The sequence below is a fragment of the Leptinotarsa decemlineata genome, unplaced genomic scaffold, assembly GCF_025532065.1.
Source record: "Leptinotarsa decemlineata unplaced genomic scaffold, Ldec_3_MD MMD2_P_RNA_scaffold_6, whole genome shotgun sequence".
In the NCBI taxonomy this organism is placed as follows: Eukaryota; Metazoa; Arthropoda; class Insecta; order Coleoptera; family Chrysomelidae; genus Leptinotarsa; species Leptinotarsa decemlineata.
Genome location: NW_027412533.1, coordinates 12357759 through 12384357, shown reverse-complemented (window position 1 = coordinate 12384357; position 26599 = coordinate 12357759). Strand labels below are relative to the sequence as shown.

The following is a 26599-nucleotide window of genomic DNA, read 5'->3' as shown; positions in this document are numbered from 1 at the left end:
AATAAAAATCATCGATAACTTTCTTTCATGATACTTTCATTAATTGCCATATATTCACTTAGTATTTTCAGTTGTGTATGCTATGAAGATGGATATGATATAGTAGTGAATATGGCGATTTTCGACAAATTGAAAAAAATACGAGAACGAAATTTTAAGAATTGAAAAAACAAGTTACTGAAAAAATTCCACTCATTTAAAATATTTTTAATAACCATTTGTTTCGAATCATACTTGAAGGTTTTAGTAATCATACAGTTGGAGATGCAAAGCATCTTCATTCAATACTTTTAGATTCATACGTAAGTATTAATGAGACATTATGAGAAATATATGAAATATATGAAACACTTTATATAGATATTTACCTTAACAAAATAATGGTTGCTGTAAAAATTTCAAATTTATGTCACTATTGCTGGTGTAGCATGTTTTTACAATAACTGAAAATTGAACTTCCCTTCTCCATATAGACAGTTTTCAAATTTATTTTTTCCTCATGAAGTCGATTTTTTTTTATTATTTTGAAAAATATTATTTTGAAAATTTCACAATTTCCTATGTATAAACTAGAAAATCACTTTCCTGCTTCGTTAAAATCAATTTAAAATCACGTTTGTTGTACTATGTACTATGTACCTGTGTTTATTTTGCGTTCATTGTGTTCAACAGAATTGTTTGTACAATTTAGAAACTGTTAGGAAATTTTTGAAAAAGAAAGGTTTTGGCTTTCTACTTCTCCATGTTGATACAAAAACATGGGAATCTTTCAATAAAAGGAAGGAATAAATCAATTTCAAAAATTCACTCCACATAAAGATGTGTGGATCATGCAGAGAAGTAACTTTCAGGCATAAACTGGAAAAAACCCTCACGAAAGAGCTATTTTCATATTAACATTAAAAGAGAAATATTTTTAACGTCGAATTATATGAAAAACATTCTTTCTATTCCGTTTGTATTCCAAACATTTGTAATATAATTGAATCAGATATCATTCACAGGATTCCTACACAATATAATTAATGGAAGAAGTGAAATTTCACTTACAAGGAACACTGTCACTGTTTCGCTGTAAGACACTTGCCTTGTTGGTTCTTCAGGAACTGTTTACAAGGAACACTGTCACTGTTTCGCTTTGTTGGTTCTTCAGTACCAAATACGGAGAACACGATATACATATCTTTATATTGAGATAACTTTTAAAATTGATACTTTCCTTCCTTTGTAAGATTTCCACATTTCAAGATGGAGAAGTAGAAAGTCAAAACGTTTCTTTCCTAAAAATTAATCTCTCCTAAAAATATAAATTGCTGAGAAATGTTTTTTTAAAACTATAAACAATGAAAATTATGTGTACTTCAGATGTATAATTATTTGTTAATAGATTATTTCACCTTTTGAACAATAATATTCATTATACTATATATTTATGAAAATAAATTGATTTTAAATATCATCGTTTGTTTGAAGGTGATTGACAATATTTCGTGATGAATTTCACTAGTTCGGACTTCCATTGTCTACTTGTCTCATTGACCAGACCGAGGCAGAAGAGTTCAGATGGAAAATTAGAGAACAGTTGGATCGAGAACCAGTTCCAACATCTAACATCAGCAAGGAAGAACGTAGAGCTCTGAACGGCCTACGTAGAGATAACACCATTAAGATCCTACCTGCAGATAAAGGAAACGCTACTGTGGTAATGGATACCGTTCTCTACGAACAGAAGATCGAAGAGGTTCTGCAGAAGGGACGATACACAAAGATCGTACGGGACCCTACGGCATCAATCGAAAGGAAGTTGTACCAGATTTTGAAAAAACACCAAGTCTATTTTTCGGACAAGGAAAGATCATGGCTAATACCACACCACAGTAAGCCCCCTCACTTGTATGGTCTACCCAAAATCCACAAGAAGGACGTTCCGCTTAGACCGATCATCAGCTCCAGAGATTCGGCTACTCAAAACTTGTCTAGATTTTTACTTCCCTTAATACAACCATTACAAGGAAAAACATCGTCTTTTGTGAAGAATTCAAGGCATTTTGTCGAACTACTTGGGTCAATTGAGGTGACACAGGAAGATCTACTGATTAGTTTCGACGTGGAAAGCCTTTACACCAACTTTCCGGTCGAAGAAGCACTCCAAATCATACAGAGAAAGCTATCCGAAGACGGGAACCTGAAAGAGAGAACGAATCTACCTATAGAAGTAATTATGGAATTACTAGGATGCTGTGTACGAAACTGTTATTTCCAACTGAAGGACGAATTCTTTACACAAGATGAGGGACTGCCTATGGGATCGCCACTTTCACCAGTCATAGCCAACATATATATGGAGTGGTTTGAAACTCTGGCCATCGAAGAAGCCCACAAGAAACCTCGAGTCTGGTTGAGATATGTTGACGACACCTTCATAATATGGAACCATGGGAATACTGAACTAGACGCCTTTCTAAAACACATCAACAGCGTGAGACCTTCCATCACTTTCACAATGGAGAAAGAAATCCACAATGAATTGCCATTCTTAGACGTTTTGGTGAAGAGGACCGACACTAAGTGGGAAACATCTGTATACCGAAAACCCACTCATACGGGACAGTATCTGAACCACGAATCCAACCACCATCAATCGACAAAAGGAGGAATCATCAAGACTCTATTAGACCGTGCTTTTGGGCTCTGTAATACAAAGGAAGGTCTCGAGAAGGAACTAGACATCATCAAAAATGATCTTCAGCGGAATGGATACTCCAAAGCGATGGTAGAAAAGACTTTGGCTAAAAGACAGCAGGAGCCTCGCAAGGAAGAGAAACCGTCACAACTAGTGCTTGCACTTCCCTACATCAGAGGATTATCGGAGAGGATAAGAAGAATTGGTTCCAAGTACAACATTAGAACCTGTTTCAGATCCGGTAACACTATCCGTAGCAGCCTCACGAAAACCAGGCCCCCAAACGCGGACTGCGATTCCAAGAATTGCATTTACCGGATACCCTGTGAGTGCGGAAAACCCTATATTGGTGAAACTAAGAGGCCATTGAATGTTCGGATTGCCGAGCACAAGAAGCACACACAGCGAGGAGAAACCAGCAAATCAGGAATAGCAGACCATGTTTGGACCCATCAACACAACATCGAGTGGTCCCAAGCTGAGATCTTGCACAGAGAGGAACATTGGTTCAGGAGAAAATTTAAGGAAGCCGCATATATGTTGTCCAACAATGTATTCAGCCAGGCCAGCGTAGATATACGAAACATATGGAAACCCATCATCAAACAAAAAATGACCAACTTCCGCCAAAACGGTCATCCCTCACGGAATCAGTGAAGCGGAAAATGGAAAGTAGAGAAAGTGAAAGTATTTCAACGACCTATAAAATAGTCATATCTCGGAGGAATCAGTCCAGTCATCACCCGAAGACGATTGTAGATACCAACAATCGAAACGTCGTGAACTAACGTGACTTGGAATCTCTACACTTTATTTTTATTATTTTCTTTTTTGCATTCCTTTAATTTTTATTTATTCAATTATTATATTTTTACTTGTAGGTTGTTTCACTATCATTTCATTTCAGGTTTATTGTTGCTTAATATAATTGTTATTTTCAACTATTCTTTTTTAATTATTCCTTTTGACTTGTTTCAGGGATTTCAAATCATTTTATATAGTAGACAATGGAAGTCCGAACTAGTGAAATTTAAATATCATATTATATTTAATAAAATTGGTACCTTATCAACTAGTTACTTATGATCTACCTCTTATTCTTGATTCATTGAATTTATTAAGTTTTTCATACAATAATACAATTTATTTTAGTTTCTCAATGATTTCAATACTACTGAAAATGGGTACTCATAAATGATATTGAAGAAAAACATAGTTAATAACATTTTAAATACATATTATTTAAGTGCCTCACTCTAGTACAAGTATTACACTTCGTAACGTGTTCCTGGATTTAGTCATGTTATTATAATTCAGATGAACATTGTAAAACATTTGATATAGGTATTGTAATGAATCGGAAGCCGGCCCTGACCGTTATCTCAGACACCAAACATATGACTCACCGCGAAAGGAATGCGATCGACGAATCGTCACGAAAAGAATAGATGAGTATCGAAACCGCTAGAGGTATCTAGAACGTTCGTTACCAATATAAAAGGTCGGGTCCTCGCTCAGACAGGGAGTCTGTACCTCGAAAGTGAATCGTGCGTTTAAAGAAAGTATTCTAACCGTGAAGATAAATTAAGCGTTATTGTTGTATATAAATTAGTTGTGATAGTGAAATATTGTTAAAAATAAATTTGTTTAAGAGACAGTTAATTCTTTAATTCTTTACAGTTGGTGATCAGAAGTGGATTTTTAAATTAAATTAGTGAGCGTTTGGTGGACAATCTTTGGATTACGGTGAAATTGACTATAAAACTTTCGCGTAGAGACTGGTGATTCATTGTGTTTCGCGAAGTGGACAGTACCGGACTACGGAAACATAAACTGATAGACCTTTCTCGCGAAAAATACACTTGTGAAAATAAATAAGTGTTTCGGACTCGATTAAAATAAGTGGACGTATTCCGTTTTGTGGAAAATAGACAATAAGAGACAAAATGTGTTCAAGGAAAGTGCGCCTAGCGGACTTGAAAGTCGCCGAATTGAAGCAAGAATTGGAGGAAAGAGAGGTAGATTCTTCCGGCAAGAAATCAGTTCTCCAGAAGAGACTATGGGATAACTTGATTGAATCAGGTGAAGATCCTGAAACATATTTATTCGAAGTTTTTGGGGGTGATTTGAGTTCAATAATGAGCAATCTCGAGGAGAACACCAAATCGCTGAAAGATGAACTTCAACAAAATTCGAAGAGTTCAAAAGATGAACTTCAACCAAATTCGAAGAGTTCAAAAGATGAACTTCAACAAAATTCGAAGAGTTTAAAAGATGAACTTCAACAAAATTCGAAGAGTTTGAAAGATGAACTTCAACAAAATTCAAAGTGCCTGGAGGAGAAGCTTCTGGAAAACTCGAAGTGTTTGGAAGACAAGCTTTGAAGATAAATTTCTAGAGAATTCGAATAGTTTGAAGGAAGAACTTTTAGAAAATGCAGAAAGCTTAAAGAAAGAACTTTGTGGTGTGGCGAGTCTTCTCGAAGAGAGGATAGGAACCATCGAGACAGAGATAGATAAAATCAGGAAGGAACTGAACACAGAAGTAGAGGAAATCAAAGGCGGAGTTCAGGCAAAAATCAGCGAGATGAAGGAAACAATTAGCAAGTTGCAAAACCAAATCGTTAATTTTGCCCACCCCACGGAAACGGTTTCCGAAAACTCCATTCCGGAACTTTCAGTTCCGGAATGGAGTCCGACGGAATAACTCCTTGGGCAAATTACCGCCGACAATTTGGAGCTGAGGCCAGAGCGAATGGATGGAATGCAGGAGAAAAGGCGGTAGCATTAACATTGGCGTTGCGTGGAGAAGCAACGAATATTCTGCAAACCCTCACGGCCCAGGAACAGGAAGACTATGACCAACTTGTAAAGCATCTTGAGCTGCGGTATGGACAGGCCCACCTAGAGCACGTTTACCATTCACAGCTGAAGAATCACTGCCAGAAATCAGGAGAATCCCTACAAGAGTTTGAAGCCGACATAGCTCGATTGGTCCGTCTGGCATATCCTGCTACACCCGAAAATGTAATGGAGCGGTTAGCAGTTCAGGCATTCTTGGATGGACTTCGCGACCAAGAAACGAGGCAGGCCTTAACGCTAGCTCATCCCAAACATCTCGTGGATGCACTGGCTAGAGCAAAGCCAGAGCAAAGTTCGAGCTATCGAGGAAGATGGACAAGTGTCTGCTGATATTGAGGCCACCATCAGGAAAGTAATGAAAAAAGTTTTGCCTGAGAGGAAACAAATAAAATGCTGGAACTGTGGGAAAATTGAACATGTGCGTAGCAAATGTCCAGCGTTCAAAGAATCGATACCAAATCAGGAAAACTGGAGGGGGTCGATGAGAAGGGGCAATCGTCGGTCTGTACCCAGCAAGCCCCCGTAAAAAACGCAAATGTTGCCATTCTTCAACGACAAGACAAAGGTGTTTTCGTAGACGGCCTCATCAACAACGAGCCTTGCACCATGCTGCTAGATAAAGGTGCGACGAGAACCATTCTTGGGCCAACCTTTGCCAAAACACCAGCAAGAATTGAAACGTCAAGCTGGAAGCTATGCACCGCAACAGGGGAGCCGGCCACTGTATTTGGAGAACTACCAATTGAATTGATGTTGAGCAGCACAAAATTGAAACATCGTGCATTGTTATTGGAATGGATATAATGAATTCCAGAGGGTTCGAGCTGATTTTCCAAGACGGCGTCCTACGTGTCGGCGGAGAAGAGCTGGTGCTTCATGGAAGAAGCGAAGAGACGATCAGGGCCCTGTTGGCTGAAGACGTGTGCGTACCTGAAAGGGCTGAAACCATCCTTGAGGCTCAGTGACTACCTTGGACAAGTGGCGGACGGAAGTGCGAGCAGCGTCAAGGTGGTAATGTTCGAGCCCAAGATACGCGATGAGGAAATTGTACGAGGAATCGCACTGGGAAAGACCCTGTTGCGTGTTGATAAAGTTCTGCCAGTCAGGGAATGAATGTCAACTACTTTCCCGTGACCTTGAAGAAAGGAACTATGCTGGGGCACTGTTCGCCCATTTCCTCTGTGACACGGAGTGTACGCAGTTCTGTTAGCCAAGCCAACAACTTGCCTGAAGAGTTGGAAAAGTTTATTGACATTTCCTTCAAGGACATACCACCAACTCACCGATCACAACTGAGGGAGTTAGTCAAGAAGTACCAAGAGATCTTCGATACTGGAGAAGAAAAAGGCGGCAGAACGAATGTGGTTCAGCATAGAATCGACACTGGGAATGTCCGACCAATCCAGCAATCAGCTAGAAGACTCCCTCTTGCCAAGAGAGAAGAGGCAGACAAGATAGTCAGCGATATAGGGAAAGAAGGAGTCAGCGAATCTTCTGACAGCCCCTGGTCTTCCCCAGTCGTGTTAGTGAAGAAGAAGGACGGCTCGACAAGAGCCGTGGATTATTGCCAACTAAATCACATGACGAAGAAAGACAGCTACCCTCTTCCAAGAATCGACGACACCCTAGACACGATAGCCGCTTCCACAATTTTCTCGATTTTGGATTTGAAGAGTGGATATTGGCAAGTTGAATTGGCCCCAGAAAATTGAGAAAAGAGAGCTTTCATCATCGGCTCAGGATTGTGGCAGTTCACGGTTATGCCATTTGGGCTTTGTAATGCTCCAGTGACCTCCGAAAGATTGATGGAGACGGAGGAGATGTTCATGCGTCTGAGGAGTTCTGGATTGGAACTTAGTCCCAAGAAATACCATCTGTTCCAGAAAGAAGTCCGTTACCTTGGCCACGTTGTCTCTGGGGAAAGAGTGGCGGTAGACGAACAAAAAATCAAAGCAGTTAAGGATTGGCCCATTCCAAAAGACATACATCAGCTTCCTTGGTTTATGCAACTACTACCGCAGATAGGTGCTAGGGTTTGCCAACATCGCCAAACCTTCGACCCGACTCACAGAAAGGCAGATCCAGTTCCAGTGGTCTGAGGAATGCCAAGACTCATTCAAGATGTTGAAAAGAGCTTTGATCAACTTCCTGTTTTGAGCTATCCCCTACCTGACGGAAAGTTCATTTTAGATACGGACGCCAGCAACGTGGGACTTGGAGCAGTCCTTTTGCAGATCCAGAACGGACAGGAGAAAGTTATTGGGTACTTCAGCAAAACGTTCAGTAAATCAGAGCGCAATCATTGTGTCACCAGGCGAAAGGCGTTGGCCGTTGTCAAAGGTGTAGAGCATTTCTACAAATACGTGTATGGAAGAAGATTTCTGTTGAGAACGGACCATGCAGCTTTCAAATGGCTGCTGCAGTTCAAAAATCCCGAAGGCCAAGTGGCACGCTGGATTGGGAGACTTCAAGAGTTTGACTTCGAAATAGAACATCGAGCTGGCACTAGACATAAAAATGAAGATGCCCTATCACGGAGACCATGGCCCGATGACTGTTCACATTGTCGACGAGCGGAAGAGAAGGAAGCAGCTTTTAGTAGAACTACAGCTGCAGACGACAACTTGGAGGATAATAAGATCAAGGAAGACCAAGAGAAAGACCCAGATCTTGGTTTAGTCATCGGATGGAAGAAAAATAATCAAAGACCATCGTGGTGAGAGGTAGCAGGTTATTCGCCAGCTATTAAGTCGTACTGGGCCCAATGGAACTCTCTCACCATGGAAAACGGGGTTCTGAAGCGGGTGTTGGAGTCTGAAGACGGTGGAGAAGAAAAGCGCCAGACAGTGGTACCCAGGAGCAGATGACGGGAGGTGCTGGAAGAAATGCATGATGGTGTCACTGGAGGACATCTGGGAGTAACAAAAACCCTCCAGAAAGTAAGACAACGGTTTTACTGGGTTAATTGTCAAGTCGTCGTCAAGGACTGGTGCAAAAAGTGTGCTGTATGTGCTGCCAGTGACGGACTTCGGATACGACCGAGAGCTCCAATGCGCCAGTATAACGTGGGTAGTCCATTTGAGAGAATCGCCATCGACATCGCCGGCCCGTTCCCAGAGTCCGACCATAGGAACAAATGCATCCTTGTAGCCATGGACTACTTCAGCAAGAGGGCAGAAGCCTATGCCCTGCCCAACCAGGAAGTCTCTACCGTCGCTGACGTCCTGGTGAAGGAATGGATATGTCGATTCGGTGTCCCATTGGAGCTGCAGTCGGACCGGGGCAGAAATTTTGAGTCCAACCTCTTTCAAGAAATATGTAAACTGTTAGACATTCGAATGACCAGAACCACAGCCTCACATCCACAGTCCGATGGAATGGTGGAACGAATGAATAAGACCATAAACCGCCACTTGTCCAAGGTAGTCACTGACCATCAAAGAGACTGGGACCAATACCTCCACCTGTTCCTGCTGGTTTATCGTTCAGCAGAGCACGAGTCAACCGGCTAAACCCCTGCCAGTATTATAATGGGCCGAGAGCTGCGGCTTCCTTGCGACCTGAAGTTTGGGACGCCGCCAGAATAATATACTGCAGGGGAAGACTATGTCAGCAAGCTTCGGCAGAGAATGAAGGACATCCATGAACGAGTTCGTCTGAACATCCGGAGTGCCAGCGATAGAATGAAGAAGGCCTATGACATCAAGGCAAATGCTGGAGAATTCGAAACCGGTGACCTAGTTTGGCTGTACAACCCTAAGCGACGCCATGGTTTATCACTGAAGTTGCAGAACTCGTGGGAAGGTCCGTACAAAATCATGAAAAAGATTAATGACCTCGTCTACCGAATCCATAAGCCACTTCGAGGAAAGCCTAGGGTCGTCCAGTTTAATAGATTGACTCCTTATGCTAGAAATCACGATCAAGTTCGCGCCCTCAGACCATCAGAGGATGGAATGGCGTTCCAGCAATTCATGTCGTTATACTCGAACGGACAGAAGGTCATACATGGGGTAACTCGAGAAGAGCCACGAGACCTTTTCAAGGTTCCAGTTGATTACGCACTAGATCACTATGTGGCAGAGGATCTCCAAATGTCCAAAGGTATCTCTGTGGTATTCAACAAGAAATTCGGTCAGCTCCAAACATAACGAGAACAGAATCCAGAAGACGGAGTAGTGCAACAGTTGAAGAAGGGTCAGAGAAACATATTCTACTTGGTGACCAAAAAGCATTGTCGAGACAAACCGTCCTATGAAGGAGACGATGCTCGACCAGAATCTCGTGGATTGGCAATCCCGAAACTAGCCTCTGGGCTTGACAGGCTGGACTGGAGAATTGTGGTAAGCATGTTGGAAACGATCTTCAGATCCAGCGGCATCCAGATTTTGGTGTGCGGTAACCATTTTCCACCACCGAGCATGAAGACTGTGGAGTGTTACTTCCATCGAACTTCGCAATGCAGATATGGGGAGTCCTGCAGGTATCGACATATGCCAAAGATGACATTTCGCGACGAAACGTCTTCAAGAAGGGGGCAATGTAATGAATCTGAAGCCGGACCTGACCGTTATCTCAGACACCATTTGACTCACCGCGAAAGAAATGCGATCGACAAATCGTCACGAAAAGAATAGATGAGTATCGAAACCGCTAGAGGTATCTAGAACGTTCGTTACCAATATAAAAAGTGGGGTCCTCACTCAGAGAGGGAGTCTGTATCTAGAAAGAGAATCGTGTGTTTAAAGAAAGAATTCTAACCGTGAAGATAAATTAGGCGTTAGTATCATTATTGTTATGTCTTTGTTACTTTGAGTATTCTAGATTAACTCTTTATTTTTGAATCAGTGTATTGATTGTATATATGGACACTGAACTGTTTTTCAAATTGAAAAGTGTTTTTATGGAGGGACCTATAATTGGTTTTGTTTGTAGAAAACGATGTCGATCTCAAATACCATGGTACCACTGGACCTATGACCGTGGGAAAATTTTCATTCAATCCTGCTTTGGACGAAGACATACTAAAAGCTGCTGAAGAGATTGGTCTACCATTGAGCGATGATCTGAATGGGCGGAATATCGAAGGATTCGAGATAGCACAAGTTAGTGTTAGGTAAGTAACATCGAATAGGAATAATTGTACTTATAATTTCTGATAGTTATGTTTTCATATTTGTGGAAGCATTTAATAGGATGGTGTTTTTTAGAACGAGTGCGAATAGCGTTGTTAGCCTCACCAAGATATGTTTTCACACAGTGTTTTGATTCTTAGATTTTTCACTTCAATCTTGTAATCATTGAAGTCTTTTTGAAAATGGTTCAACAAACCAAAAGTGATCGTGAAAAATGAAAAAATTAGTAGAAATCATAAAAAAGGTACTCTCTACATTCCACTATTGAAGTGAAAAAATAATTTTGAAAGCATAATTTATATATATTGTATATTGGAAATTCGATTTCAGCCGTCACTATATCTAGTTAGCGGATAGTATTCGAAATCTACTTTTCATTGATACTTCTGATTTCCATATTTTGAAATACAGAGTGTTATGTAATGATTCTCCGATATTTGACACGACAAATCCTTAGTTACTTATAAGGTAAAAGGTTGATTTAAGCGTGGGTCTTCAATGCTTTTTTTTGAGATACATGGTGTTGAAAATTTATTTTTATTTTTTTTTCGTAAATAAGTTCCAAAATAATGTTGATATTTTGACAAAAATTGGTATTTGGGGATTCTCCAATGCAAGAAATTCAAATTTGGTTTTAGTTTGGCACTTAATTGTAGGGGGCGCCACCTAAATATCTTGGTCTTTTTTGGGGAGTCACAACTTTGTCGTACATGTATGTATCACATTTTCTAGAAGAAAAATCAATTCCTCTATCAATTTTACGTAAAAATATCATTTTTTGCTGAAGTTGCTACAAGCAGCCGTTTACGATATATTTTGATTTGAATTAATGGATGCATGCGTTTGTCAAAAACTGACAAAAATTTCATTTTTCTATTCATCCTAGAAACATTTCAAACGCTTATTTGAATCGATCTGCAAGAGTTAATCATTCATTTTCCTAATTCTTCCTCATTGTGTCTGGTAAATTTAATTCAATTCGGTTCATTGTCCCAAGAAACAATGTATAACTAACTACACAGTATAATAAAATAACAGAAATAACATACTTTACAATGAACACATATTATATCTAGAAAAAAAATACCAATGAAATGCAGTCAAATAATGAAATTGGTTACAGAAAGTATATGTTGAAAACGTGTTATAGAAATAAAATGCAAACTATGAAATTCCACTAGTTAGATTTTTTTTCAATTGATATTTGAATTTTGTAATGGAATGATACTTCTTTATTTTTTTTGGAATTGAATTATATATAATGATCCCATCATGATATATCGACTTTTTTCCAAATTTTGTTTGTATCTTAATTAGTGACAAAAATTTGCCTTGCCTTGTGGCATGATTGTGAATATGTCCAATTGGAATGAAATTTAAGTTCGATTTCTTTGTATTATTTTTTACAGAATGAATGAAGCAGCTAATTTTGAGTTTATAGAGTGAATTCAAGTCCAATAAAAGGTTTGGCTTATTAAGTTCACTGTTGGTTCCAAATATGGTAACTTATAAATGCTTCTTATTATTTTGTTTTGTAAGGTTTTCAGAGGTTTTATTATAGATTTACCGCTTGAGTGTTCGAGGATATTTTTATTGACTTGTGTATGAGGTTGGATTCTTTCAATACACACAATTCAATAACGTAAATTTCCGCTTGAATATAGTACTTAGCGACATCATTTTTTCAATATTGAAATTTCTCACATTGTTCGAATTCTACCGGTGATTGTTTTTCCAGGGGAAGTGTAAGACTAAGTGCTGCGAAAGCGTTCTTGAGGCCACAAAGAAACAACCCAAAACTGCATGTCATGTTGAACTCCACAGTCACAAAGATACTCATAAACAAAGAAAAAACTGCCGTAGGTGTAGAGTTCGTATATAGAAACCGAACGTACAGTGTACGAGCAACAAAAGAAATTATTTTATCTGCTGGTACAATGAACACCCCGCAATTGTTGTTGCTGTCTGGAGTTGGGCCTAAGGATGTGTTAGACCGAGTTGGGATTCCACAGCTGCACGAATTACCAGGAGTCGGGAAAAATTTATCAAACCATGTTGCATTTACTATGTCTTTAGAATTGAAAAAAGAAAAGAACACAAATTTGATGAACTGGCAATCGATCACGCAATATCTTCTCGACAGGAGTGGACCTTTAGCATCAGCAGGTGATATTTTACCAACATTTTTACTATTTTAGATTTTAAGTGGAAGATGAAACTCTGTTGGATCTTCTTAAGAATTATCTTATTTGGAGATGAAGTACTCTCCAGACGTTATTAATATTTAAACTCCTCAATTGTTGTGTTGAAGTTAAAAAGACTATTGTTTCACAAACTCCTTGAGTGACTACAAGTGATCTATTTTTCATCAAATGTCCTTCACATTTCGTTGGTAGCAAGCTCATTGAATATTTGACACATTGTTCAAGTTCTTGAAATGAACCCGTAATAACTACCGTATACATTGAGATATATTTTGATAATTCTCGCAGTTCAATCTTTTCAAGCTCAGATATATATTGAATATTTCAATAAAGTCATATGTATGAATGAATCGTAATCTGTGTGTCAGTCATGGTACTTCTAAGAAGACAACATCTATTGAAGTAGAACGTAGTACATATAGTTGTTCATATTTGATAACTGCACAATGTCAAATATTTCTCCCCACTTAAAATCATTATAGTGGTTACTATGTGTACGTTTGACATTGTCACGTCCACAATTGTAGTAGTTATGTCCACACTTGTCATATTCTGAGGGGAACCTCATGTATTGATAGCATATTTTTGAAACAGCTCACATAATTCATCAAGTATTCTTAGCATTGTGAACTTCTCTCATCCATTAACATTTGGTTACCGTTTAATTCTTCACATATTATATTGGGTTAAGTTTCAAGAAAAATATAAATTTCGTGCCTCACATGTCGTAAGTACCACAAGCAAATAGTTGAATGTATTTTAGAGGTAATAACAAAATGTAGCAGCAGTCTTTAAACTTGAAACACCTACAACCTCACTTTTTCAGAGCTATTCCATCTGGAGAAGGGCGTTTTTGTCGAACGCATTTTCGTTTTATTAAATGAACATAATTTATAGCGATTCAAATTCAATGTAAATCGCTACTTTCGCACAGGCACGACTTTAATGAAGTTATAGTGCACTTTCATGGAAAACTTATTAAGATATTACAGTTATTAAGTTCAGAATATTATCAATATTTCGGGAGAAAATATTTTTAGCGAGCGGTGTCTAAACGTTTGGCAACGCAGAGTGCATTCCTCTTGGAATATTTGTTATTGGAATTGTATGATTTGTATATATAGATAACTAATTTATATCTACTTGTGATGCACATTTGATGTAGTAATGAATATTAACACCTCGACACGTGTAGAGGTATTAAAATAACGGTTTGGTGTTGGGAAAAAACTCCAGTAATATTCAATTTACATCTAAGTAAATTTTTCAGTAAAAAGTTTCCATTCATATATCAGAGATTAGAGATGTGAAAAAGTCACGTATACTATAAGTTGATAGGTGGTACCATGAGAAAATTACTAAGTCATTTCGACATGTACTCTTGACTAATTGTATGGAACGCGAATCTAACATTCTATTGCAGGATTGCAAATTAGAGGAAGATTGAATTCGAAGTACTCCAATCCAGATGGTAGCCACCCAAATTTGTTCTTTACTGTTAACGGATTAACAGCTAAATGTTCAACGACTGGTGGAGTAGGTTCTCCATTAGATCCGGAAAATCCTGATGCTCCAAGGACTATTTATATCACTCCTCTCAACTTGCAACCTTTGAGTAGGGGATATATTTCCTTAAGATCCAAAAATCCACTGGAAGCTCTCATTATGGTGGGTAACTATTTTGCAGTGGAGGAAGATATGGATACTCTTTTGGAAGCTGTGCGAATCACACTCAGGTTTACAAATAGTTCCCTCCAGAGAATAAATATGGATTCGAACTGAAGAATCAAAGTTATGGAAACTGTTCACAAAACTTTGAGTGAGTATTGACCAACTTCTTCACCATATTTAATTTTTCATTGAAGATATTTCTAGTTATTTCTGAACTTTCATGAATCCACTGAATGGTTTTTCATGAATATTGTTGTAGCAGTTATCTTTCGAAGACGATTGTGGATAATGATAATTGAAATATCAAGAATTAGCTTGGTTTGAAACACTTTATTTATTTTTCCATTTTTCGTATCATTATATTTTTTTTCAGTTGATTTATTCATTCATTCATTTACATTATATTCTTCAACTTCATTTTTGTGTGTTATTGACAGTTCACATTTTGTTTTACTCATTCATCATTTCATTTCCGGTTAAAATAATATATTTTCTTTACAAAATATCTCTTTTACATTTCTGTATTGCATAATCATTGTTTCATTTCAACATTTTGTGATACTCTTTCACTTTTTTTACTAACTAATACGAATATTCCCGTCCTGATAGTTTTGGGATTTTCAATATGTTAATACTTTAATTTTTTCTCTGTTTTTTTCTTCCCATATATTTTATATCTGCATACACTTTTTTAGCAATAAGAGTAAGAACCTTGAACGGTAATTCAGTCGCGATGATGAACGTGAGGATAGTGGCATGTATAGAAAGATATATTGATAGATAAAATTTATTGACTAAGATATGCACAATTACACTTGCAGTAGATCTGAACAACATTTCGAAATGTTTATTCATGACACACGCTATATGTAAATGAGTATATGTAAGGTTACATACACTGACTTGGCCAAGGCATTCGACAGAGTTAACCACGAGGTTTTGATCCTGAAATTGAAAGCATTCGGCTTCACAAACAACACACTTGATTTCTTTCACTGCTATCTATCTAATAGAATACAGTTTGTACAGTTCAACAACGTATCTTCCTTCAAATTCACCGCTAACTCGGGAGTTCCGCAGGGCTCGATTTTGGGACCTCTCCTTTTTGTGTTATTTGTTAATGACGTTTCTCGGTACATCGGGTATTCTCAATTTCTCCTTTATCTCAAGCTGTTGAGAAGAATCGAAAGCGAAAAAGATTCTGATATGCTTCAAGATGATCTCAATAATCTATCTATTTACTTTTCAGTATCTGACCTATGTCTCAACGAAACTAAATGCAAAATAATGAGTTTCACACAAAAGAAGTCACCTACTATCAAGGACTATTTCATTAATCATACCAATTTACAGAGAATCAATAAGGTGAAAGATCTTGGGATCATTTTTACTGGTATGTTCAGTTTCTCTCGGCATATTGAATATTTAGTATCTGAATGTTATAGAAAAATGAGCTTTGTCTTAAGATCCAGCCGTGAATCCAATCACTTCAATACTTGTTTGTTCTAAGCTGGAATATGGTTGTGTCATTTGGAATCCAAAGACATTTTTATATTCTGAAACTATAGAAAAAGTTCAGAAACAATAATTAAGAACACTCTTTTTCAGAACACAGTGTTTGGCCTTTATTCATATCGTATTCTAGCCAATTACAAGAATTTAACATGCAACCATTGAAAGACAGCCGTCAGTCCTCGGAAGTGATTTTTGTTTTTATCATTCTTAAAAAATTGAAAGTACCTGAAATTCTCTATACTATTGATTTTATTGTACCTGACGTAAGAAGAAGAGATAATCTATTTCGTATCTCAAACAATTTGTCTTCTCTTCAACAATGTCTCGAAACAGTTAACAAAATGGCGAGGAACTGTGAACTGGATATATTCTGTATTACAGAGGGACAACTCCTTCGAATGCTCAAATGTGTCTGAATCTTTTAAAGGTCATTTTATTATTATTTATTGTTTTATATTGTTATATTTTATATCGATTTCAACTGTATCAATGGTAGTCACTACTTACTATATGTAAGAAACTCTTGAAAAAAACTGTACATCATGTAAGTGGAAACCATTCTGTTTGTTGATCAGTATAAACAAATTTCTATTCTACATTTAGCAATTCCTGTGAGCCACTTAGGTTAAAAAGGGATTGAAGATTATACAATATTCACACATTTCAACAAGCATTAAAAATTATCATTCACATACTAATAAATGAATCGCCAACATTGAAATAAATTGATGATATGGATATTAGGAAAATACCGAAAGGTGAATGAAAAAGATAGGATAGATGATCGATCAAATCCGTGGTTGATCTACCATATGATGTTCAATCGTGTAGTACACTTTTTTTAGCAAAAACTTTGAAAAATATTTGAAACTTCTTCAAGGTTCATCTTTCGAAGTGGTGGGTGAAACATTGTTAAGTGCGACATCAATTGAATTTTTATGAGACTTTGAATATTCGCATTTCTGAGATCATAGATTACTGGCGGTGCAAGTAGGGTAAGTCCGGAGAAATGGTCTATCAAAATATATCAGACTCGTTCACTAGATGTCACTGTTTATCGTTTAATTCGCAGCGCGTCGTGTGTGAGAGTAAGGCCTGGCGCACATTGAGACACATGCGACGCAACCCACGCAGGGCAGCACACGCCATGTTTTTGTATCATGTAGTGAGCATTGCACGCCCGCATATTAGGACGCAACACAGTGTAGGCCACGAACGTGCCAAACAAAACGTGTGTCGCCCAGTGATCAAGACACAGATTTCGTGTGCGTGTGTGGCAAAATAATTGCAAAAAATGCAGGAAGAACTTATTGAGTTTCCTGTTCGGTATGATACAAATGATTCGTCATATATGAAATCCAAACTAAAAGATGACATCTGGAACACGATTGCCAAACTGTTAAGTTGAAAAACGGTAAGTACAATATACTGATAAAAACAAGTCAGACGAGTGCATGATGTTTTATTTTATAATGAAAAACAACAAGCTGAGAACATTGTTATCGAAAATTCGTTGCATGAAGCAATATTTTTCGTTCTGAATTTAAAATTTTCCACTTCCAACACTTTGCTCTTGCTAGAGCACCATCCGTGTTGAATTATGTTGTAAATTTTTCTCTCACCGCAAAAGCATTCAATGGACTACTACTATTTGTTGGTCGTAAGAGAAGTAACTGAGATGTAGGCATTTCTTCTGGTTGTTCGTCCAAAGTATTTGCCCCTTCTTTTGTCAAATAGTTATGTAATATACAAGCTACTGACGACACTGTCCACTTTTATTTCAAATGCTTTTTGGAAAATACGAAATCGCGAAGCTAGAATTCCAAAAACACATTCTGCACACTGGCGCGCTCGTGACAATCCGTAATTGAATACTTTAGTGTTGTAATCACCAAAGACATTTTTTCTTGGATAGGGTCTCATAAAATTTTGTGTTAAAGGAAATGCCTCATCCCCTACGAATACGTAAGGCAAAAGTCCTGCAACTGTTGGTAGTTCACTGGGGTCTGGTAGATTCAAAGTTTTGTTTACTATTTTTTCCTAATGGACTAGTAGAAAAAATATTTCCATCGCTAAATCTTCCCATATAGTTAGCATCAATACTAGCCATTAAGACAATGGAAAAATTATATTTATAGTTATAGTACGAGGATCCTGTTTTTGACGGTTTCTTTATAACTATATGTTTTCCGTCAACGGCACCTACGCAATGTGGGAAGTTCCATTTGTCTTGAAACTCCAAAGCTATTTTTGCCACATTTCAGTTGTGGGCTGTGGGAAATATACGGGTTGCATATTTTACCAAATAGCTTTTGATACTTCATGAACCACATTGGAAACCGTGCGATCTCCAATTCTGTAGCTATAGGCGATACTTTTGTAGCTGTCTCCCGATGCCAAATATCTGTAATGAAAATAACATTGATATTCTTTTATAAAGAAGAAATGGTATAATAGTTAAATCTAAATGTTCATCTTTTATTGCAGGAAGCGAGGCAAAACAAAGTTGGCTAAAATTGCGAAGTTGTCATCGTGAAGCATTACGTAGACAGAAAAATACTTTTAAAAGTGGATCTGATGCAACCGTAATAAAACCCTGGAGGTACCAGAAGCAAATGGATTTTCTAGTCCCTTATATGGGAAATCGATCACGCGAGGGTAACCTAGAACTCGAAAGTGAAGAAGAACAAACACAGGATTTGCCTCAAAATGCAGACATTGATACTTCAGTTAATGAAAATGGAAACACTGAAAAGTTGTCCGCAGAGGAGAATACCGAAACCGAACATGTTGCTAAATGAAAATACAGTAAGTAATTCTGATACTTCTATATCAATGTCGGAAACTATTGTTCAAAAATATAAATGAATGAAAAAAGATTTAGCCAGCATAATAAAGGAGTCGATGATTCAGCAGGAAAAAAGAGCTGAAGAACGGGCAATTGAAAGAAAAAAAGCCGGTGAAGAGGCAGTAAAGCCTCAACTTGATGAACTTCAAAATTTTTTTTGGCCATGTATGAAATAGCAAAGGAAATGCCTTCTACATACCAACATGTCATAAGAAATAGAGTACATCAAGCAGTGTTAGAAGTAGAAGCTAAATATTTACAGATGGGTCCTTCTTCAAGACAAAATGTTTCACAAACTTGTCCCCAGACTCCAATTTTGCACCAGCTTCAACCAATACCGCAGAGAGCCTACAGCCCTTCAACATCATACTCTCATACTTCCTACTCATCTGTTACTAGCACACCCCTACAGTCTCCAGTGGCACCAGAGACAATCAGTGCGCGGTCCGAAGACACCGCATCATTTTTTCATAACTTTCCAGTTTAACAAAAATGCATTCCTGTTTTTTTTAAATAAATAAATTTTAAATTTACATTAAATACATCTCCTACATTACAACCTTCAGAATAAATTGTCTCTTATATTATATTGTGCACTGCATTAAACTAATGTTTATTTCGTCGGGAATAATTAGTGAACTTTGAGTCCGAAAATTCAGATGACAAATTAAATTCGCCATGACTTTGCCTTTTTTTCATGTAATTGCTTTTCCAATATTTTTTTTTCTTTTTTTCGATAGGTCGTACAGCAAAACTTCTGTTTCCCAATCTGCATCCGAATCTGACTCGGAACTAAAATCTAGTAATAAATGTTCCATGATTACTTTTCATTTTAAAACTACCTTCTATTCAGGAAACAACATAGTTCGTGTAGACAATATGCGTAGGCCAATACAGCCCACGAATTTCGTGCACTGCGTCGTTTGCGCTGCCCTACGTGGGTTGCGTCGCATGTGTCTCAATGTGCGCCAGGCCTAACGGTACGGCAAAATATTTGGCAAAAAAAAGAAAAAGTAAGTAAATCCTATGTTTTTTGTTTCGCCTACTGTGAAATTTTTTTATGTCAATTGTTTTATACAATTGTGCTGTCAATTTCTCAAAATAATGGTGATATTTGTATTTGATGCAAAGTATATGAAGAATGCTACGTTTCAACCTCAAAATTATTTGTTTCGTGTCATTCCTTGGTTATGTTTATGTTGTGGCCATCTCTCCCGAAAAAAAAAGGGGGGATGGCCAATTGCAGTCGGTATCTGATGGCCATGGGGCCACTATACAGAAATGGTATGCAAATAATAGATTACTTTTTGTAGTTTTTACCTGTTCCAGAAGTCCATTATTTTGTATCTGTTTTAGATGCCTGATGAATATAAGAGGAAGGCAGTGCCTGTGAGAGGAAACTGGTCGGAATAATCATTGAAAGCAGCTATTAATGCTGAAAAAAATGATGGAGTATCCGTACACGTCTTCAGGACCAAATATCTAGAAAAACATTTGAAAGGAAGACAAAGAAAATTATTGACAAAAATGGATCTATGGGACCATCTACTTCATTTGGAGAAGAGAATCAGAAGAAATTTGTTACTCAAATTAAAACAAGGCTTTTCTTCAACGATGAATGACGTGAGAAAAATAGTTTACGAATCAGCCGAACAGTTGAATTGAAGCATAGACATATTGATATTACACTGAGGAAGTCAGAAGGAGTTTCTCTGGTTAGAGTCAACGCCATGAATAGAGCAGAAGTAAATGCATATTTTCAACTGCTTCCCCACTGAACATCTGCTATGGACAATGAAAAAGAAACTATACCAGGTTGTTCTCATGAACTAAGAAGTGATACAAACTGTAGCCCTGAAATTGTTTCTACAAAATCAGACGTCTCCGTAAAAACTGCCACGATGTCTAATATTTTACACCCAGCTCTTTAAAAAAGGCTTCGTTCAGTAAATATTAAGATTACACCCCATTTCGAATTTTAGAAGATATTTCACCGATTCCACCTATTCTATTTCACCCATTCATTAGAAATTGTTACTTTTATGTCCATGATATTATATTTGATTCTTTAAAGTTCAATAAAAAATAAATATAATCATTGAAACATAAGTATATGATTTGTGACAGAGATTAGAAAAAACTATGGTTAACCCTATTATACATATGATGAGAAGAGTTTCTGTCAGTTCATTTTCATTCGGATGGATTTCCACTGAGCATAAATGAATGAATAGTAGCAGCAAAGACATACTATCTGAACGTACAAATGAATACCCGAATGAGTGTCTACTTACAGCATCTGAAATTATCCTCACTGCTTGATTTTGAATACTTTCTCAATATTAGAACATTTACCGCAAAATGTCAATCCGTAGCTGACAGTCGAATGGATAAAAGAATATTAGACAGATAGGAGATAGTTTTCATCGACATAACATTTCAGTTCACATTAAATTTAGAGTAGATATCATCAATGTGCTGAGACCAGGTCAGTATGCCGATAAGTTTTGCACGATCACCTTTCGTGACTGTATAATCAGTTGAGAATACTAGACTCTTAGATTTGTTTAATTATGTTTAAAATATGTTTTTCCGTTAACCAAATGTCGCACCCCTAAGAACAACCCTCAGAAGTCGAAACTTGTACGAGCTAAGAACTAAGGAGGTCTTACCTTTCAACCTGTGATTTCTAAATTTGTCTTCGTTAAGTGTTAATGAATTACCATTGAATCATAACTCAGGTCGATCATCTAACGATTTCATTTCGACTTGGACATAAGTATAGCTTTTGTGTCTTATTCTGAAACATTGAATGTCCACCATTGAGAATGAGAGTAATTGATGTAATTGATATTTAACTTTTTCATTCACTACATTGTGTAGCAATCCTATGAATGATTTCTGATTGAATTCCATAACGAATATTAGGAATACCAATCGAATAGAGAAACGTGTTTTTCATATAATTCAGCGTTCATATGTTTCGAAAGTATTTTCCTTTCGTGTAATTCAATATTTATATGACGGTAGATATTTTGAGACGACCTTTTCTTTCAGTTTGTGCCTGAAAGTTACTTCTTTGCGTAATCTACATATCTTTGTCGAGAGTTATCGTTTTGAAATTGATTGTTTTACCCCACGAAGGGCGTTGGATTATATCCGACAGGCGTCAGTGCAGGAATCTTCACAGAAAATTTCCATCATATGCAATTGGCAATACCACTGAAAGAGTCGACCATCAATTTTGGAACGGGCACCCTTGCAGACTTTGAACGTTTAAAGTTCATTTCTTTAGATTTGTTTACTGCCAGTCTTCAAGCATATTCCACTGACTAATAAGAAAGTTTTTCTTTCTTATTCAGAGGAATCGGAATATGCAGTTGGTTAGTACCTCGTCCACTAGATGGAGTGACATTTTGTTGTTTCGCTTCAACTTAGGAAAAGGAATGAAATACTCTGAAAGAATTCCGATTTTTCATTATGAAATATCATTGACTTTAGGTCGATGATGGCCACTATCTTACACTGATGAGAGGCTAATGAGTCCGAAACCGGTCTGCAAGAGTGCCCGTTTCAAAATTGAAGGTCGACTCTTTCAGTTGTATTGCCAATTGCATATGCAGGAAATTTTCTCTGAAGATTTCTGCACTGACGCCTGTCGGATATAATCCAACGCCCTTCGTGGTATTAGCCAGGGAAGTAGTTGTTTTCGTTAGGCGTCTGTCCATTCAACCTACTGTGTAGGTATATTCGAGACTGGCTTGAACGTTTGAAGTTAATTTTTTTAGAAAAATTATGAGTTTTTTCACTCATACTTAGTTTAGTAACTATATAAAAATTTTCGAGAATTACAGTATATTTAAGAAAAAAATCATAATAAGGTGAATGGAAATGGCTCATGAAAATATGGCCCAATTGATCGAATGCAAGTGAGAACATTTCTGATTACTGGTATGTTTGAATGCAAGTTTCAAATATTCGAAATTGAAATTGAATGAATGAAAGTGTTGAATCAAAAGTATAATTTGGAGATAAATATCCCCTCGTGGAAAAAAATTTAAATTGAAAGTTATGTCAGCTCATAAAGACAAAATGAAAACGAAATAATTCATTTTTGTATTCTAATAATCAATGAGTATTTGTTGCTTCAGATGATTTCTGGAAATGTTCTATTGGTCATTCTACGGTTGCAGAAAACCACCAAACCAGCACTTGTAGAATGGGCCCACCAACAGACCGTTTCGCAGTTGTTGACAACAAACTTCGTGTTTATGGAATCAAGAAATTGAGGATCGCAGATGCTTCTATTATGCCCAAAGTTGTGTCTGGAAATACGCACGCCAGTGTTGTTATGATTGGTGAACGTGTTGTTGATTTCATTAAGGAACATTGGTTACGTTTTATTTGATGTAATGACATATATTTTCTGACAGATTCTACTGGTTTAGGGAAAATTTTTGCATCATTTTGCAAATATTGACAATTAACAATTGAGGTATAGTATATTTCACTCTAAATAGTATTGGCTCATCAACTACAATAAACTACCTGGTTCAATCCTATTATGTAGTCCCTCCCTTCGCTTCACAATAATAAGAAAGCAGGTAATTATGTCTCTCAGAGAGGGATTACACAAGTAGTTTATTGCAGTTGATAAGCCAATACCTTTTAGATTGAAACATACTATACAATAACTTTGACAAACATGGTGTTTGCCGAAAAACATAGTTACAGTTGTGTATCATTCAAATTCTCAAACTTAGCATACACCGTTTCACAATTTTCTGATGTAATATTTAAAACAGAACTTGCAGAAGATTCATCTTCACTAGGGTTCATTTTAATGAACTAAAATTTATGAAAATTATTGATTCATTACGAAATTCTTACGAAAATTACAAAACTAAATTACGAAATTACGTTTGTGGTGATAAGATAGAAAATTCAGAAACGAAAACATTACTTTAATCATCTGCATTGTAGCCTAATCGCAGACTCGATAACTGAAGCTACCGGCACACCACAACGAAAATAAACATCGCAGATTGAAGGAATGTCGTCACAGATACCCAGACTAATGATATCAGAACCTTACACCACATCTAAGGCGTGTATACAGCAGTAGTACATTGCGAAACTTTAAACGGATTTTTCTCGAAAAGTTGTTTTCGTGCACTAGGTACCTTTTTTCGGCGAACACCACAAATGATAAATAACATACTAAACTAAATAAAGTGGTTTAGGTGAATTGACTAAAAGCATAAGTATTCCCTACTATATATCGTGAAATATGAAGGAATATATGTTTGAACTCCTTTCGAAGAATTTTGAAAGCATTTCTTCTCTTAGTAAATCACATAATTTCATGGGAAACATTCAACTGTATTGGGTGTACAATCATTTATACCTCAATATTTTTGAAGTAATGCTTTCGATTTTCGAATAATTAGAATAATGAGAGAGATTGATGTAGTTTGTGTCAAGTACACTGATTGCCTGATTTTTGGCGTTTTCACATAATTGTCATTCAATAATTCATCAATGTATTATTGTTAATTATAACTGTATTTTATGGAAATGAAACCTATAGTTTACGAAGAACATTGACCAAATAATGATATGGTATAACCAATGTTTGATGATGAACATTTTACATTCTGAATGTGACTATTTTTTGATAATTTTTTTGATTGAATTCAGGATATTTTTTTGGCATACTTATTTCTGTTATAACTGTAAGTTGCAATAATTTAAATTAACGTTTGCGATTAATATCTTCTCTATTATTCCATCAGGCGTCATCTGTATTTCTATATTTTTGTGTTTCATGCATAATCTTGAAAGTAGACTATAGACTGTTGTTTTCACAGAGACGTTGTTTGTTTGGCGTTAACTGTTTTCATTACATTCTGAATTTATTGACGGTCCATTGTGTATCATTCTATGCTACCCAAAATACTAGTAGCTTCGCCATTCGTTATCAGCTGTTATCTGTTTGCTCGACTTGAATAACCTGCAGTTCTGCAAAATATCCAAAAATTAAAAAGCTTCAGTAGTCATTAAAAATATAATTTTTTCAATATCACTGTTGATCCGTTTGTATGGGGGCGACAGCTGATTAACGGATTAACAGATTTTAAAACAGACAGAATCATTTTTTTTCATATCGTAATTCTTGCTCTTTGAATGTAGCGTTTATAAAAACCTACTGTACTTTTCATTTAATTTTCATTTCACCGGAGGTAATCCTAATTGATTTTAAAGAAAGTTTCTGAGGAGTAGGCAATCCAATTTACACCTTTTGCCTCGCTAGGATTTTCACTTCTCATTACACATATGGTATTTAGTTTCTGGTACAGATTGTTAAGTTTTTTTCCAATAGGACCGATTCATTCGGATCCCTTCGAGGTAGATTTTCTATTTCCGTTAAACCGAAAGTCAGGAATGAGATGTTGCCAAAATTATTTGGGTGAATTCCTCAGAATAGACTTGCGCTGTAGGTGATTCTTGATTATGAGAACGGCAAGGAGTGGTGTTATTTTTTGGAAAGGAGTGATGAACGAGAATCTCGAGAGGGGATTTGTTGAGTGGTGAGCCGTGTGGTCCATTTTCAAGAACTAGAACGATATCGTTTCGAATATAGTTTCATGTATAAATTTTGAGAGTTCCATAAAAGGTTGCACTTCCTGAGGATTCTACTGGGTCACAACCACTTTTCCAGAACGAGCGACGCCATTTCCTTGAAGACGTTATTCGTGATTTTATTGGTTAACGGAACCCTTCATTTAAGAAGGTATGAAAATTCATTTCGAACCTTTCAATTGCGTATGAGATTCACCTTTTAGTGAATCAAACTTTTGAATGAATTTCCATTATGGAAATTGTTTTTTAGGGTTTTAGTATTGGAGACTTTTTACAATAGTTTTTCTGCTGAAGAGCCTCTACAGAATTTGCTTGGAATCATTAAAGAGGGAAAAACAAGGACTTCTTTCTCTGGTTGACTTACGGAATAGATTTTCAGTTAATATACCGAATGGTGGGTTTTTCATTCGTCCAGTCCAATAAATGTTATTGTCTACGTCCACAAGATAGTCTAAGTCCATATTAATTATTAGAAGAGTACGTGCTCCAAGTCTGTCCCATTCCTGGTCGAAGAAAACTGCAGCTACAGCTCGACGAGAAACTGACAGGCAAATATTACTTACATTTGACTCATTTTTTTTTCGAAAATCACAACTTTTTGCTTCAGAAATACTGTTTTATTAACATGATACAATTATTGAATTTTGAGTTAATCCATTCATAATGTAAACCTGAACTGAGTATACTCTGGTGAGGTAATTTTAATACCATTCCTAATAGTTATTTTATGACAGGAATCTTATAAGTAATAATTTTCCTGATATTTTTACCTGGACTATCCTTAGGTAAATGAAAGCGTACTACGATCATTATTGGATTATTACAATTTGTTTTACACATGATTAAATGGCAAATTTGGAGTACATTCAGATTTTGATTTCTACCCGTATTCAATTTACCAGCCAATATTTTGTGAATGTCAAGTACCTTCAGAATATCTGATTTTTATAGTTTCATTTCATTGCCGTGGTTTAAAGAACTAAATTTGATTAGATTTGGTTTCACAGTCGACCAGATCATGTATACATTCATTTTATTGA

The 26599-nt window shown here is 36.7% G+C and overlaps 2 protein-coding genes across 2 annotated transcripts in view; both read left to right on the top strand.

Moving 5' to 3' along the window:
• The window catches only part of LOC111515460 (glucose dehydrogenase [FAD, quinone]), a 62649-nt gene extending 36227 nt beyond the window's left edge, over nt 1-26422 (top strand). The window contains exons 7-11 of the mRNA XM_074170106.1: nt 10480-10660; nt 12418-12845; nt 14307-14657; nt 23069-25710; nt 25810-26422. Coding sequence (XP_074026207.1) covers nt 10480-10660; nt 12418-12845; nt 14307-14657; nt 23069-23325 — 1217 coding nt within the window. The 3' untranslated portion in view covers nt 23326-25710; nt 25810-26422. The remainder of the gene's footprint in view (nt 1-10479; nt 10661-12417; nt 12846-14306; nt 14658-23068; nt 25711-25809) is intronic.
• The window catches only part of LOC111514259 (glucose dehydrogenase [FAD, quinone]), a 49466-nt gene continuing 37442 nt past the window's right edge, over nt 14576-26599 (top strand). The window contains exon 1 of the mRNA XM_074170002.1: nt 14576-14702. The gene's annotated coding sequence lies outside the window, so the exon portion shown is untranslated. The remainder of the gene's footprint in view (nt 14703-26599) is intronic.